General features: G+C 38.1%; 1 protein-coding gene across 5 annotated transcripts in view; it reads left to right on the forward strand.

Annotated features, from left to right (window-relative positions):
- The window catches only part of LIN28B (lin-28 homolog B), a 148,145-nt gene extending 135,626 nt beyond the window's left edge, over positions 1 to 12,519 (forward strand). For all 5 annotated transcript variants that reach the window (XM_047734770.1, XM_047734768.1, XM_047734769.1 and 2 more), the window contains one exon: positions 7,197 to 12,519. In XM_047734770.1, coding sequence (XP_047590726.1) covers positions 7,197 to 7,566 — 370 coding nt within the window. In that variant the 3' untranslated portion in view covers positions 7,567 to 12,519. The remainder of the gene's footprint in view (positions 1 to 7,196) is intronic.
- The last annotated feature ends 5,539 nt before the right edge of the window (positions 12,520 to 18,058 follow it).

The raw sequence follows: 18,058 nt of genomic DNA on the forward strand, positions 1-18,058 counted from the left end.
ACTCGGATTGTACACAGTTCTCGAGAAGCTGCTCACTGCCACCTGGGAAGTTTTCAAAAGGTATTCAGACGTGGGCCTCCAACTTCAGAGATTTTAATTTAATTGGTGTGGAGTAGCATCTCAGTATAAGTATTTTTTAAAAGCTTCCAAGATGATTCTAGAACTGCTGGTATACAAGTTCACCGTCCAGTGACAAACAGTAATAATGGTTGAATTACAAAATGGAGAAGAAGCTATAGAATTGCTCTTTTTCTAATTACACGAACAACATATAAATTCTTACCTGTTATTTAAAAAAGAAATTCAGGGCTCCTGGGTGTCTCAGTCAGTTAAGCGTCAGATTCTTGATATGGGCTCAGGGCATGATGTCAGGGTTGTGAGATCAAGCCCCATGTCAGGCTCCCCCCTGGGCATGGAGCCTATTTAAGATTCTCCTTATCCCTCTCCTTTTGTCCCTCGCCACCACGCATACTCTCTTTCTCTCTCTAAAAATAAAAATAAAGACATAAATAATAGAAAATAAATAAAAAGGAAACTCTACAAAAATTAGAGAGTAAACATGAAAGTCCTCCTTCACATTATACCTCTCTTCTCCTCAGATGTAACCCCTTTTAGTTTACCATTTATCCTTCCAGTGGTTTTTCCATGCATTTGAAAAAATGCATACTATTACCTATAAGCATATACAGTTTTTGAAACATAAGTAGTATTATACTGTATGTGTTATCCAGTGGTTTGCCTTTTTTACTTAATTTATCTTGGAGATCTTTTCATTTGAATACATACAAATCTACCTTATTTTTAAAAAAATGTTCTTTTACTTCATTTCTTGCTAGATCTGCAGTGTTTCTCGATATGAGTGGGCTCTCATTTCCTTTCCATTTTCACACGTTTGTAGCTCAGTGGTGAAGAACGTCGATTCTGTAGCAGATCATCCAGTTTTGATCACAAGCATTTATTATTATTGTTAGTATTACTATTGTTCGATTTTTCTATTTTTTACTGATACGGGCAACACTATTTCTAATATAGTAGCGTATCTCTACAGACAGATTTTTGGAGTTGGTGTTGTTGGGTGAGAGGGTATGTACCATATTTTTATTTTTAAAATATATGTACTATATAATACTTATTTTATTTTTAAAATATATGTGCCATACAATATTTTTAAATACACTGTCAAATTGCCCTCTAAAAGACGCCATCTCAATTAACATTCATTCCAACCAGTAGAATCTCATCATAGTATTTATTTCAAGGCCTAAATAAATCATTCACATCATAATATGTCTTCATGGGCTAACTAAAATGTCAGAGTTCTTTATTTTGACTGGCATTTTATTGAGCTAGTTTGATAGCTCTGATTATAACATGTCATCCTGCAGTTCTGACTTACAGACTTAAACATATATGACTAAGGAAAATGGGAAAATTATTTACTAATTTTTAGACAAAAATTTTCCACCTATGGTACAAGAGGAGTAGAAATAAAACTGGGCATTGGCATTGAAAACTCTGGACTAGATTAGTCCCAACCTTCATGGCATAGATGGGATCATTCAGTGAGAGACACTCATCTCCTCTATCATAGTGACAGCAGTGAGCCAAATCTTGGGAAATAATCTGTTACAAATCTGTGTGTGTGTGTGTGTTGCTGTTTTAAATTCAGGACTCTATTTTTTAGACTTACATGTAATAAAATTTACATCTATTGTTAGGTATAATTTTTCATATAATGAAAATTCAAGGGAGGGGTACCTGGGTGGCCAGGGGGTTAAAGCCTCTGCCTTAGGCTCAAGGTCATGATCCCGCATTGGGCTCTCTGCCCAGCAGGGAGCCTGCTTCCCCCTCTCTCTGCTTGCCTCTCTGCCTACTTGTGATCTCTGTCCAAAAAAAAAAAAAAAATCTTTAAAGAAAATGCAAGGGAAATTATTTTCAATTAAAATTTCCTTCTTTGTAAACTCAGGTTTTAGTTGTTTCATCAACACAGAGGAGATGTTATAGTACCTACTTTATAGGGTTTGGGGGGAGAAGTAAATTATGTAACACATTAGAAACCTTCTGTACAGTGTCTGGAACATAGTAAGCTTTTAATAAATTAAACCTCTTATTATTTCTATTATTATTTTAATTCTGCTAACAATATGTTCAGCCCTACTCTATAACTCATTTTATTTTTCACATGAATTATGGTAATTTAGGGGGATACTGGCTTCTGTATTTCAAAAGATACACATACCTTTTTTTTGGTGTTAAATATGTATTTGTTCCATAAGAAACTTTTTTTTTTTTAAAGATTTTATATATTTATTTGACAGAGAGAGACGCAGCACTAGAGGGAACACAAACAAAGGAAGTCAGAGAGGGAGAAGCAGGCTTCCCACTGAGCAGGGAACCCTGGCGGGGCTCAGTCCCAGGACCCTGGGATCATGACCTGAGCCAAAGGCAGACACTTAATGACTAAGCCCTCCAGGTGACCCTCAGGAGGTACGGGGTGGGCAGATTGCTTCCATCAAAAGCTTCTCTGGATCTGTTCCTTTTCTTTAGCTCTCTATTATGTTCTTTGATGGCATTTCTGCCATCTACCTCCTCCCACTCCCACACTGGCATCTCACACTCCCAGGTGGCTGGGTTGATTGGCAGACAATTGAATTAGAGAACAAGTGTCAGTCATATTAAAATCCAAAACTATACTGGAGGGCCTGGGTGGCTCAGTCGGTTAAGCATCCGACTCTTGGTTTTGGCTCAGGTCATGATCTGAGGGTCATAAGATCGAGCCCCCTTGGGGCTCTGCATTCGTCAGGGAGTCTGCTTAAGGATTCTCTCTTCCTTCCTCTGTCCCTCTCCCCACTCGCACTCTCTCACACCCTCGCTCTAAAATAAATAAATCTTTAAAAATAAAATGAAAAAACTGTAGTCGTGAATGTCATTAGTATCATTTCCGGATTTTAGTTGGACTGTATCAGGATTGATAAACAGTCTCTTCAAAGAGTGAATTATTCTTTCTCCAAATTGGTTTCTGGAATTCTTTACAATCTGTGACTTTTCTGTTCTCCCGCTTGGAAACTTTATTGATTGTTTTTCACATCTTTCTTTTCCATGGATTTTTATGTCCTCTTTTCCATTTTCTCTCCTCAATAACTTGACTCACTGTTGTCTCAGTATTTGTTTGTTCTTGAGAAGCTTACAGATCTCTGTATCCTTGTCCTTAATGCCCCTTCAAGCCCCCCAGAATGTAGGTTTAATTTTCCATATAAATTCTTACAAAGTTAACACTTCCAAATACTTAGAAGTGCCTATCTTCTGTTATTCCCATTACACTTTTAGATAGGTAAAGCTGGAGGTATTTGGGTGGCTCAGGGGGTTAAACCTCTGCCTTCAGCTCAGGTCATGATCTCAGGGTCCTGGGATTGAGCTCCGCATCAGGCTGTCTGCTCAGCAGGGAGTCTGCTCCCCCCTCTCTCTTTGCCTGCCTCTCTGCCTACTTATGATCTTTCTCTCTGTCAAATAAATAAATAAAATCTTAAAAAAAAAATAGATAGGCAAAGCTGGCTCTCCGTGAAGTATCATCCCTCTCACCAAGTTATTATCACTTTTGAGATCCAGGCAGAACATACAATTAATTAATTATTTCATCTAAATCATTGAGGTATCATTTAAAAAATTAACATCCATATCTAACCTAATGGTTTTCAATTGAGCTCAGTTCTAATCATTGTTACTATTATCATTTGAAAACATAATTTAGTTGTTCTGCAGCTTGGACCTCAAAAATGAGAATTTTTCAAAGGGTCATAGCAGATCTGAATTCTGATTTCAGGATGAGAATTTTCATTTTTGTTTTGGAATCCTCAGAACTTTGCATATGTTTAATTAACTTATTAAGTAATGTCATTGTTTGGGCTTAGTTTGTTAAGACCCCCCCCCAATTTCATAACATAATTATATAGTTCTCAAGCCCTAAATATTTGCTTGCATTTATTTTGCTATTTTAGATGCTTCTATCCTACTATATCTATTGTTGGCATTGTTTCATTTAAAAATGTTCATCTTATTTTGATAATTTTTTAAAAAATAGGCTCCATTTTTATTGTTATTTTCCATCTTCAAAAGCATCTTAAATAAGAAGTAATATCTGTAGAATGTGGAACTCATTAGAATTAAAGTATTTATAATTTTACAAAGAACTTGATAAAGTTCTGAGACTAAACATTTTTATTTTACTTTATGTTCAATAGGTAAAATATCCTTTGTGCTATTGGTTCATCATTTTATAAAATACTATGTATGATTTTACTTTCTATTGTTGGGTATAGGAATGTATAATGAAGTATGATTATGGTTTTTTTCATGTGTAGTCTTTTGCTTGTGAGTCTGGGTCCTTATATTTCTTAAGCATGTAACTATACAAGGGCACACATGCCATTTTTATGCTCACATCAGATGTTAAGATTCATTCAAACTAACAAAGGCCAGCTGATTGGGAGAGGTGTGGACACTGAACAAAGGAAACAAGTACCATGTAGAGCTTGTACGGGGTGTGTGGTGTGGTATCATTTGTGGGCTGAAAGGTAGCTGAACATTTCCATTTTGGTATCAGTCCCTGGGGAAGGACAGGGCTTCATAATGGGGTGTGATCTGCACTCTTAGTAAGCATGATTGACGCTGAATGATTAAATAGAAGAGGGGGAATAAATACCACTCCTCTGCTTTTAAGACTGAGCACATATCCACTGAATGCAAATCTTTTCTGTGGAAGACAGTCTGGCCTCATGATAACACATATCTGAAAAGCTAGGAAAGTGAATGAATGGAGTAGATCAAGATGCAAGGAAACAAAAAATTATACAGTATCCTTTAAAATGATGTTTTAAACCCAAATGTAATGGTAAATGCACATACAAAATACGATGGAAGGCCCCATTTGTAAAAGTGGAATCCTGACATGAGGCCCTTGGTAAATTGAGTAGGCAGAACGGATCCCTGCATTGGATAACGCTGTGCACACCACAGTGATGGATGAAATTGATGTGTCCGCAGGAGAGCCTGTTCTATTACTGAAGGCTTTAACCTATTTTCTCCTCTTCGACAATGAGCTCCTGAGTGGATGTTATCCTCAAGGAAGTGAATTAAATTCAAAAGGAGACATTTTGTAGATGGGCAAATTTAATTTAAGAATTCACTTAATCCATGGTAGAAGAAAACTGTGTGGGAAAACATTATTGAGAAGTAATACGGTTATATTTTTCAAAGATGCCATTTTTGAGGGTATTATTTGGGGGACCCGAATTTCAACCATTCATTGGTAATTTTTATTCTTGAATTTTGCATTATCTCTTAGAATATATGGCTGAAACAGTGTTGAATCTGGATTGTAATATTATTTTATTAATTTATTATATTAAGGTATATAATTGCACAATAAATAATCAGAAAAAGTGGATTTTCAGCTCTTCCCTTAAATTTTTAAAAATATGATGCATTCCTTTTCCCTGGGATAAAATACTTGTTAATTATTACAAAGAACAAAAGCCCACGTTGTGAATCCATTATTCTAGTATCTGTAAGGTAATATTGGTAACTGAAGAAATAGGCCATAGGTTCCCTTAATTTCTGCTTGGTAAAAACTAAACAAAACACATAACAACAAAATATTCTTCATACGTTGACCCAGAAAACAGAATACTAATTGTCCTACATATACTGCTCGGTTGGTTAGTAGTTTAGTCATTTGTCTTTGAAATATATGGTAGTATAAGTTGTTAAACTTGCTGTTCTCTCCCTCTCTCTCACACATACATACATAATTATAATTAATTTTTGTCATTATAGTCTTAAGTTGATGCTCACTGGTATCACTTTTTTGTTATCTTTTTAAAAAATGTTGTGACCTGTCGTCTGTGCTTCATATTAAGAATTACAGACTCATAAATGTATTTGGAAATAAATTTAAAACAGAAAACTCTTAAAAAATTTCATTTGGAGACAAAACAAGAACATTCTATACTCAACAAGTAGACTAAAAACCTTTGTTAAGTATACAATATTATTTTCTCCGCTTGTTTTGAATGTAAAATTTTCAAAGAAAATCTGACTAAATTTGAGCAAATATATCTCTCAAATAATTTACTTGTTCAGCTTTTAGAAACAAAGTCAGATTTTCGGACATCTCACACAAAGCCATGCCCTCAGTCTGCATTCAAATACTAATTAAGGGTAGATTTAGATTTATTTCAATTTAAAAGAAGTTACCTGAAAGGAAAACTAATTTCTTACAGAGGGAGAAGAAAATAAATTCTTCCCAGAATTTAGAAGCTTTCTTTTATAGCTTCCTCTGATTCAAATACTTACTGTATTGCTTTAAAATTACTTGGTAATTTTCCAGATATCACTCACCAAAGACATCGGACTTCTTATATATCAAATTTCTCTCCATTACTTAATTTGTACAAAGGATAAAAATTCTTTCAGTTCATCTGGTTTCCACAGTCAACATAGTTAACACGCAAAGAACTGTTAAAGAAATTAAATTTAATTTGGTCTATAATTTTCTCAATTGCGAAGCGCATTCCCAGTGTGTATTTCTATGTTACAACAGCTTTGTTTTTTTAAAAGGCTTCTTTTTAAAGCGAGCTGGTGGTTTTTTGTTGAACATTGGCTGCCCTCTAGTGGACTACACTGTTCTCTTAAAAGAACTTGTCAAGTCTTTAAAAAAAAGTCATTTCTCTGTGGAAGTGACTAGTGTTTCATGTTTTAGTACTCTTGTTTTTCATTGACTGTTGTGTTTAGCACAAATAGCTTTATAACCTTGTGAGAGCATTTTGGTGAGTTGGTCTTGGAAGCACACAGCATTTCAGGGACGCCTGGGTGGCTCCGTGGGTTAAGCGTCTGCCTTCAGCTTGGGTCCTGGTCCCAGAGTCCTGGGATGGATCCCACATTGGGCTCCTTGCTCAGTGAGAAGCCTGCTTCTCCCTCTGCCTGCTGCTCCCCCTGCTTGTGCGGTCTCTCTCTCTCTGTCTCTCTGATGAATAAATAAATAAAATCTTTTTTAAAAATAGCATTACATACTTATTAAGAGGGCACATTAAAACAGGCTGATCTCATCGTCAGTTTTTTGTTTTTTTTTTTTAAATTTGTAACACATTTTATGACACTTGCTCCCCGCGGCTGAGACGTTTCCGCTGTTCTTGTTGCAGATGCTACAACTGTGGTGGCCTTGATCATCATGCTAAGGAATGTAGTCTACCTCCTCAGCCAAAGAAGTGCCATTACTGTCAGAGCATCGCACACATGGTGGCAAACTGCCCACACAAGACTGTGGTGCAGCCGCCTGCCAGTTCTCAGGGAAGACAGGAAGCAGAAGCACAGCCATGCACTTCGACTTTTCCTCGAGAGCTGGGGGGAGGGCATGGCTGCACGTCCCCGCCGTTTCCTCAGGAGGCGAGGTTCGAGATCTCAGAATGGCCAGGCAGGTCCCCTCAAGAAGCTTCCTCGGCGAAGTCCTCCTCAGCGCCGGAAGAACCAAGCAAAAAGGGGCCTTCTGTTCAAAAAAGGAAAAAGACATAACGTTTCTTCCTAAGTGTATCGTTTTCTTTCCCCGGTTGGGAAGTCTACCTCATGCAAGTACAGGGGAGCAGTATTTCACAGCAGCAGCTGACGGGATTTTTAACTACTGTTGCGGAACTGTGAATTTTTTTAAACAGACAAATCACTCTAAGCAAATTACATTTGAGCAGGGTGTCATGTTTTATGTTATTCAGAGAATGAAATACTATGTATATCTGTATGTGCATGTGTGAGAGGGAGAGAGACTGAGTGTGTGTGTGTGTGTGTGTGTAGGAGGCATCGATACAGGAATGTAGACACGTATATAAAGCGGATTTGTCTTTATGTATGTGCGTCTATAGATAGAAGCACACACCCTCCCTCACGGAATTGGACAGCCCCGAGAATTGAAAACCTGTAGGAAGCATTTTAGATGGTTTCAAAGCTAACCCCTGGAGTTTTTTTTGTTTTTGTTTTTGTTTTTTTTTTCTTGAAATACCACTCCCTTTATATTACATTAAAATAAAAACATGACTGTTACCTTTTGTGTGAACCAAAGGCTACTTCAGATCTCAGAGCTGCCAATCATATGGTACTAAAGGTTTTACGTCATCAGTTTTCCCAAGTTTGGGATTGCCTCTTTTTCTTGTTATCTATAGAGTATTTTCTCCCTACCCCTACCCCCTTTGAAGGCAGTACCTTAACTCCACATGCCTCTGACTGCCGTAAGCTTTTTGGAATCTGGGATACAGAGCTCCAGAAAAGACAATGAATGTGTAATTTCCGTGCCGATATTTCCATGTTTTTAATTCATACGTTTTGATTGTGAATTAGATGCCTATTCAGAAAAATGAAGGGGGAGGGCAATGTAGAAATGTAGTGACTTGATTGTTTTCAGTGGTATTTTGATACCAGCTCATTATAATCTTTTATGTGTTGTGAAGTTTTGAAGGGGTTGTGGCAACAGCAGCTTCCCTTGATGAAGTCAGTCCAAACCATCCCTTCGAGCAGGGGTCTCCTTGTTTACTACTGAAGACTTTGGAGGAAAGCTCCAGTCATTGGTGTAATTTTTTTTTTTTTTTGTGGCTGTTTTTTATTACCCCCCCTCCCCCAAGAGAGTTATCTGACTTGTTTCTAAAACAAAACAGCACAGGTGAGAATAAAATACCGGGGTTGAGAATGAAAATTTAAGTGGGTGTTCATAATTACCCAATACGTTTGCCCTGTGAAGGATATTGAAAAGTTCAGCATTTGGTGGCAGGCAGCTGGAGTGATAGGCCTGGGGCCGAGGTGCTGGGCCTGTCCCACCAGAAGCGACAAGAATTTCGTACATTAAAGTGAATTTGACAGAGGTTCCCTTCATTACTCATGCTGAAGTAACCGAAATGGTGCATTCAGGGTGGACATTCAGTAATGGAGATAGAGACGCTTCTCAGGTTGGTCCTCAATTATGTGAGTCAACTGGCCTGGGACCAGTCCTCATATTGGTCCCTTTAGGTTTCAGTCATTTAAAAAAAAAAAAAAATGTTGGTGTCCTCCTGGTTCTAGATGTTATGTGTAAATTTCTGAAACATCTCCAAGAAGGTACCGATTAGTTATAATGCTTAACATTGGCAATAGACAACATTGTGTGTGAGCCTGTTGGTGTAAGCTCAGATAATCAGAAGAAGACAAAAGCATGAGTCAAAGGACATCCATTCTGCCGAGCAGCTTCTGCTCCTTCCCCAACTTGTCCTGCCCTGAGGGTCGTAGGCAGTTCCTGGGGTTTGAGCAAGCCCCCATCAGGAGCAAATGCCTCGGAGGAAATGCCTCCGGCTGGGCCGCCAGCCCTTTACCTCTCAGCTTGAATTCTGGGACAGTGTTTGTGAGACTCTCCACGGTGTATTCTGGAATATCCACGTGCTGTGATGCAAAGCTTACCTTTGACGATATTGAATGTGATAAATAGCTATAGAGAAGTACTTCCTTGCCTTATGTGAGGATTGTAAGCTTATTTAAATTATGTAGACAAATCAAAGTGGCATTGCTTAATTTTTAGCAGGCAAAATAAGCAGGTTTAACAGTAAAAATGCAAAACATAAGAAGTCACTTTGAAAATTCAAACCAAAGTTCCTTGACCTTATAGACATAGGAAGTTATGGACTTGAGAATTGGACATTCCCTGTTTACATATAAAAAGTTCAGAGCTAAGATCTTGGTTTAAAAAAAAAAAAGCATTTTATAACTGGACCTTATGGGTGCAATTTAAAATCATTTTAAGCATCTTACCAGACTGAACTAAGAGCACATACCAAACCTATCTTATGATTAAAAGCTGGGGTTTATTTTTTATATAAAAATATTATCACTATTACATAACATACTCAGGACAAAGAACTTTGCTCAGGGAACATACCATATAATGTTGTTGTTTCTTTCCAGAATAGTCTACAGTCCTGCTTACTCAAAACAAACCAAATAATTTAGACCTTTGTATAAGTATTATGTACTGATGTTAGTCATAACTACCTCTGAGTTTGATCACAGTTTCCAAATATCAGATATCCGTTTTCCTATTTTTATTTCCTGTGAAAAGTATGCTAAAGCAAAATTCCCAAGCTCCTTGCATATGTGAATATCACTGATGTGAGCACATGTCCATTTACATGGGTGAAATGTTCTGTTTACAGCAAAAGGCTACCTCATAGTTGATGCATAGCTCACCTTTGTGCTGCTCCAGCCATACAGAGGCTGATATCTTCTGGTACAGAACCTTTTAATCTGTATTGTAGATAGCAATTCACAACTCTGTGTTTCTAACAAACACTTGTGAATGAGGACGCATCTCATTTAGTTAGCAAAGTCTCCAAGCATTTCTTTAAAGTTATCAGGTATTTAATTTAAAGACTTATGGGCACCCTTCCACTTAAGCAAAACAAAACACAGAGGCAATCTTGGAAATAGCTGCTCTGCCCAGAGGTGAAGGGCAGGAAGGGGTAGCAGGAGAAGAGGTTGGTGTATGAGTGTATTCATGCTGGGCAAAAGTATAAAGGATGCCAATCTCCATTTGTGTGTCCGTGCTGCCCTGAGGCCAAGCGTAGTTCAGCATTATTGCCCTAGGCACATAACTAACTAGCACTGGCTTGCCAAGGAGTGAACATAGAGTAAATGTGCAATGCCATTTCTGGCTACTGAAGAGAAGGGTCTGTGTGAAGCATCGGTTTACGGGGGTTACTAATGGGTTGGGCAGGAGGTGTGTGAACTAGTTGCCCCTTGATCTCACCCCCATGTCAACACAAGTGTAATTCCTAAGAAAGATGCTCTGCCCGTCTCTTAGCCCTGGGAGCTATTCATCACTACATGGCAGATTATAGTAGAAACCTTTTTATACTTGCATTTCTAGTATTTACTCGAAGACTTTGGATCTATTTTTACAACTAAAACATTTTAAAAGATTTTTACCTGCTTATAACTTGGAAGTTTGGCGTGCAATGTAGGGAAAAAGATCAAGAAACATCACGGTATTAACATCGATCCATCTATAAACATAGGATGTTTTAATGCCAATATTTTAAGATATTCTGGCCCAGTTTTATTTTGCACCAGTGTGGCCCCAAGTTACTGCTAGTTGTATTTAGTTTGTGAATAGAAGCCCATAAGTGTTAATAGACTTTGTAACATTCACTGTAAGATGAATTATACAGGACATGGGAAATCTCATTAAGTCTTAAAGTTAATTTAAATTAATTTATCTGTTTTCTCTAAGAAATGTTTATCATAAAATATATATGTGTATTTCCCCTTCGGTTATAAAATTTGGGAAAGTGTGTACAAGTGCAGCTGCACTGACTTTAATTTTCTAGATGTCTTAATGAGATTTATTTGTTTTAGAAAAGAACAACTCGTGAAAAGCCTCAAGTTCTGTCTTACATAGCTGTCAGCAGCCTCTTTAAGATGTGGTGGTTCTGTGATCTGTGTCATAGTTGTTCAGTTAGCGTGAGAGGTTGACCTATGAATTGTTCTTAAATTTTATATTTGGAACAAAGCTGCGAAGTTATGGTAAAGTACTGTACTGTGACAAACTATTACAATATTTAATACATCTGTGGCTTAACACCTCTGAGTGTTACCAGCTTGAAAATGATGGTGTTGACTACCTCTTGAATTACTTAGTATCTATCAACCACTGGCACCCACCACCAAGCTGGCTTTAATTAGTGTGTGTTGCTTTTTGGTATTAACAACTCTAACCATACTAGAGACCAAAGTGAACACTGATTTCTATATGTCTTTAATATGGTGTTTTATCTAGTGTTTTTAAATTATCCTGTGTAGTAATTAGATTACCTCATTGTCCATTTTGGCTCATGTTGTTTACAAGTGAAAATAAAAAAACACTTGAACTATATGTTTTTAAAGGACAAAAAAGGAGTAGATGTTCGGAATGGCATTTCACTCATGTACAGTCATCTTGATAGACTGGAGTACTGTTTGCCTTTCTGCAGACCATGGATTTTATATTCTCATTTCATGCCTAATGTCTTATTCTGTCAATTATGGATATTTTGAGGTTTAAAAAATTACTTGATTAAAAAATAAAACATATAACGTTGGCATTTATGATGAGTTTTCGAGATTTTTCATGATTTGTATGATTGTTCAAAGAAAAGAATGGATAAAAGGCCATTTAGGCAGTATCTACACCTATCTGAACATAAGTTTTAACTTACCTTCAGATATCAGTGATTAGAAATGTGGAACTTATGACAATACAGATGGTGAATACATTCAGTCTAAATCTTAATGAGGAAAGGTGAGTCCTGTCCTCATCAGGAATCATCCTGGGTTAGCTAACTTGGAGTATGCAAGCATGGGAGTCAAGACACATACTTCATGTGGTCATGAAAAGTGGCCCAAACACAAAAATTTCAACCCTTTTGGAAAAACCATTTTAGAATTTTCCTACAATATTTTCCTAGTAGTTTTAAAGTATTCGAAAAGGACAATCAAAGCCAGATTATACCAGTACCAAATATCTAAAATGTGAATGTAGATTTATCAAACTATGTATATGGTATTGGCATACTATAAAAACAATTTGATAAAACTGTTGTGTTCTATAAATTGACCAGTCTGACAATTAAACTCATTTTCATTTCTGCTCTACACCTGTATGATTCACTTTTCCTTTTCCTTTTTCTTTGGGTGTGTGTGTGTGTGTGTGTGTGTGTGTGTGTGTGTGTGTGGTACCATGACTCCTGCCGCTTTTTCTTTTTTATTATGGTACGAAACACATAATTTACCATCTTAACCCTTTTTAAATGTCCAATTCAGTAGTGGTAAGTATTTCATCTTGTGCGGAGGTGATTTTAGGATGGGAAGATCTCATGCTCGTGAGACAGTGAGTGCATAAATGTTTCACTGATAATTATTATTTAAAAGAGTATCTTTGTTATATAAGTAGCATTGTATTTTGTTATAAAGAATATGGAGAGCCTTGAAAGAAAAGATAGTACATCATCTCATCACCTGGAAATGACCAATGACATATTTCATCAATTTCAAATATGAGAAACATTTTGAAAAATATATAATCCATTATCTAGAAATAACCATTAATATTTTTCCTTAACTCTCTTCTAATTTATTTCCCATAAGTTAATATAGATTTAAAATAAAATTAGGTTTTATTGAATAGGATTGGGAACTTTTACACTTTCCCATTAACATCATTAAACATGTCTTATCAAGAAAAATTCTTCAAAAACAAGTTTTTGATAATTGCATATGTGGTTTGAAGAAATGAGATTGAGGTGGAGGGGGAGGGATGGGTTTGTTTTGGATGGAGAAGGAAGAGACTCTGAGACAGAAGAAACAGCATCAACAAAAAACTGGAGTCAAGACTAAGTAGTTCATGTTCAGTCAACCAGTAAAGAGATGAATTTGATGGTATAAATTATGAAAAAACTTTATGAATGGATTGGAGGTCAACCAATGTAGCCAGACACTTGGGGGGGCCACCAAATTCAAAAGAAAGAAACATAGGACACCACTGCTATTCAACATAGCACTAGAAGTCCTAGCTTCAACAATTAGGCAACAAAAAGAAATAACAGACATCTGAATTGGCAAAGAAGAAGTTAAACTCTCACTCTTTGCTGATGATACGATACTTTATGTGGAAAACCCAAAAGATGCCACTCCAAAACTGCTAGATCTCATACAGGAATTCAGTAAAGTGTCAAGATACAAAATCAATGCACAGAAATCAGTTACATTTCTATACACCAACAGCAAGACGGAAGAAAGAGAAATTAAGGAGTCGATCCCATTTATAACTGCACCTAAAACCATAAGATACCTAGGAATAAATCTAACCAGAGACAAAGGATCTGTACTCAGAAAACTATAGAACACTCCTGAAAGAAATTGAGGAAGACACAAAGAAATGGAAAAACCTTCCATGGTCATGGATTGGAAGAACAAATATTGTGAAAATGTCTTTGCTACCTAGAGCAATCTACACATTTAATGCAATCCCTGTCAAAATACATCAACTTTTTTCAAAGAAATGGAACAAATAATCTTAAAATTTATATGGAACCAGTAAAGACCCCAAATAGCCAGAGGTATGTTGAAAAAGAAAACCATAGCTGGCAACATCACAATTCCAGACTTCAAGCTCTATTACAAAGCTGTCATCATCAAGATAGTATGGTCGGGCGCCTGGGTGGCTCAGTGGGTTGGGCCGCTGCCTTCGGCTCGGGTCATGGTTTCAGAGTCCTGGGATCGAGTCCCGCGTCGGGCTCTCTGCTCAGCGGGGAGCCTGCTTCCTCCTGTCTCTCTGCCTGCCTCTCTGCCTGCTTGTGATCTCTCTCTGTCAAATAAATAAATAAAATCTTTAAAAAAAAATAGTATGGTACTGGCACAAAAACAAACACATAGATCAATGCAACAGAGTAGAGAGCCCAAAAATAGACCTTCAACTCTATGGTCAACTAATCTTTGACTAAGCAGGAAAGAATATCCAATGGAAAAAAGTCTCTTCAGCAAATGGTGTTGGGAAAATTGGACAGCCACATGCAAAAGAATGAAACTGGACCATTTCCTTACACCACACACAAACATAGACTCAAAATGGATGAAAGACCTCAGTGTGAGACAGGAATCCATCAAAATCCTTGAGAACAGAGGCAGCAACCTCTTTGATCTCAGCCACAGCAACTTCTTCCTAGAAACATCGCCAAAGGCAAGGGAAGCAAGGGCAAAAATGAACTATTGGGACTTCATCAAGATCAAAAGCTTCTGCGCAGCAAAGTAAACAGTCAAAAAACCAAAACACAAGTGACAGAGTAGGAGAAGATATTTGCAAATGACATATCAGATAAAGGGCTAATATCCAAAATCTATAAAGAACTTATCAAACTCAACACCCAAAGAACATGTAATCCAATCAAGAAATGGGCAGATGACATGAGCAGATATTTCTGCAAAGGAGACATCCAGATGGCCAAAAGATATATGAAAAAGTGTTCAATATCACTTGGCATCAGGGAAATACAAATCAAAACCATAGTGAGATACCACCTCACACCAGTAAGAATGGCTAAAGTTAACAAGTCAGGAAATGACAGATGTTGGCAAGGATGCAGAGAAAGGGGAACCCTGCTACACTGTTGGTAAGGATGCAAGCTGTTGCAGCCACTCTGGAAAACAGTATGGAGTTTCCTCAAAAAGTTGAAAATAGAGCTACACTATGACCCAGCAATCACACTACTGGGTTTACCCTAAAGATACAAATGTAGTAATCCGAAGGGGCACGTGCACCTGAATGTTTATAGCAGCAATGTCCACAATAGTCAAATTATGGAAAGGGCATGATGTCCATCAACAGATGAAGGATAAAGAAGATGTGGTATATACAATGGAATACTATGCAGCCATCAAAAGAAATGAAATCTTGCCTTTTGCAATGATGTGGATGGAACTAGAGGGTATTATGCTAAGCGAAATAAGTTAATCAGAGAAAGACAATTATCATATGATCTCTCTGATAGGAGGAATTTGAGAGGCAGGGTGGAGGGTTGTGGTGGGTAGGGAGGGAAAAAATGGAACAAGATGGGATCAGGATGGAGACAAATCATAAGAGACTCTTAATCTCATGAAATAAACAGGGTGGCTGGAGGGCGGGGGTGGTAGGGGATAGGGTGGCTGGGTGATGGATATTGGGGAGGGTATGTGATATGGTGAGTGCTGTGAAGTGTGTAAGCCTGATGATTCACAGACTTGCACCCCTGGGGCAAATAATACATTATATGTTAATAAAAAGGGGGGGCGCGCCTGGATGGCTCAGTGGGTTAAAGCCTCTGCCTTCAGCTCAGGTCATGATCTCATGTGGGATCAAGCCCCACATCTGGCTCTCTGCTCAGCGGGGAGCCTGCTTTCCCACCCCCCCCACCCTGCTTCTCTGCCTACTTGTCATCTCTGTCTGTCAAATAAATAAATAAATCTTAAAAAAAAAAAAAAGCATAGGAGGTGAGCACCCATTTACCCCCAGCTTGCCCCCTAAGGGCATTTTCCAGTTCCCTGAAGACACCACAGAATGATAAACCCCCAAAGGAAAGTGGCATTCTTCCTGAGCTGAGGAAACAAATTCAGGACTGCCAAAACAACAGAAAATTGAGAGACCAATCTCAGGGAAGAGGGGTCGCAGAGAAGGTATTCCCTGAAATCTTTATACAGATTCCTTTCAAGTCACTGACTGAAAAGACTCAGCAGAAAACTGCAGCTGAGGAAATCAGGGCCACAACTAGGAGGCAAGAGGTGGCTAGGGTGTAAAATTTAAAGAAGTGTCCATGTTCAGGGTGGTACCTTGCCCTGAGCACCTCTCTGGTCTCACCTTAGTCCAGCCTTTGGCTGGATGCTAACGGAATGAACGGTGCTTTCCTCATCATCCAGTGCTGGGGGGTTGCCATTTTGGAGGACTTGAAGTAGCCATTTGAAGGGGGTGGGCATAAGCTCCCTAGAGCATCATTGAGAAGCAGTGGCTTCAGGTGTTCTGAACATCTATAATGTTTAGAAATACACAAGCATTTTACGGCGGCTCACCCAAGTGCTGATTTGGAGAAGCCTGGTTCACTGTATTTGTCCTCTCCAGGGAGTTACACTGGGGAAAAGAATGAAGTTACAGTGCTTAAACCATAGGTAGGAGACTGACAACTGAATAGGGGGAATCCAGGATATTTCCACAATTAATATTTCTTTTCCTTTTTTGTAATAAAGAACAGCAGAATAATAGAAAACCCCAGAATCCTAGGCTTTCCTTATGTGGACACAAAATGCTACATTTGTACAACCTACTCCCATTTTCACCTCTTACATAAGCTTTTTGTAAGAACCTTTATATGAAGCTTTTGCTTGGTAGGCTACTAAATAAAAAAAAATTGCTTATGTTATAATCTATCATTTTGTGATAGATTCTGCTCCAGTTTTCTCATTATTTTCATGAAATTGATTTTTTTCCTCTCAAAAAACTATGGGGTTCTCTTGTCTGCTTTACTTTCTAGAAACAACTGAAACTTAAAAGAAAAGCTTTTACCTCTGCTCAAATTATTTGTCACCCTCAATTTAGAAATCAGCATATGTTACCCTTTATAATCCCCTTTCCCCCAGCTCGCGCGCGCGCGCGCACACACACACACACACACACACACACATACACACACACACACACACTTTCTGAAATGGTTTTAGGTATTTGGAAAATGGTTAATACTTCTGAGACTGCATGTTTCTTAAAAAAAATTTCAGGTCGCCTGGGTGGCTTAGTCCGTTAAGTGTCAGCCTTTGGCTCAGGTTGTCAGATCTCAGGGGCTTGGGATCCACTCTGAGTCAGGCTCCTTTTCAGTGGGAGTCTGCTTCTGCCTCTCCCTCTGCCCACCTCCCCCCTCCACTTGTGTGCGTGTCCATGCGCTCTCTCTCTCTCTCTCAAACAAATAAAATCTCTAAAAACAAAACAAAATTTCTACTTCAAAAAGTTTCCTATCTAGGATACAGTTGTGTACTTTGTTTCTAAAATTAATCAGTGTTTTGAAAATGCTAGCTGTTTTCTGAAGGACAAGAACCTCCATTATTTAATCTCTCTCTCTCTTTTTAAAGATTTTATTTATTCGACAGACAGAGATCACAAGTAGGCCGAGAGGCAGGCAGAGAGAGAGGGGGAAGCAGGCTCCCTACTGAACAGAGAGACCGATGCGGGGCTCAATCTCAGGACCCCGAGATCATGACCTGAGCCGAAGGCAGAGGCTTAACCCACTGGGCCACCCAGGTGCCCCATCATTATTTAATTTATAACCTGCTTAGGATCTGTAGCTATTTGCCTGCTCCAGTTTTAATTTCTTTAAAGTACCAACTCTAACCTTGTGGGTTTTGCTTGTACCCCAAATAACATGGTTAGTTTTGCTCTTTTGTTGAGAAAACTGGACTCTGTTTTCTCTGTTTTATGCTGTTACCATAACAGCAATATGGCAAAGTC

The sequence above is a fragment of the Lutra lutra genome, chromosome 6 (genome assembly GCF_902655055.1).
Source record: "Lutra lutra chromosome 6, mLutLut1.2, whole genome shotgun sequence".
Lineage (NCBI taxonomy): Eukaryota > Metazoa > Chordata > Mammalia > Carnivora > Mustelidae > Lutra > Lutra lutra.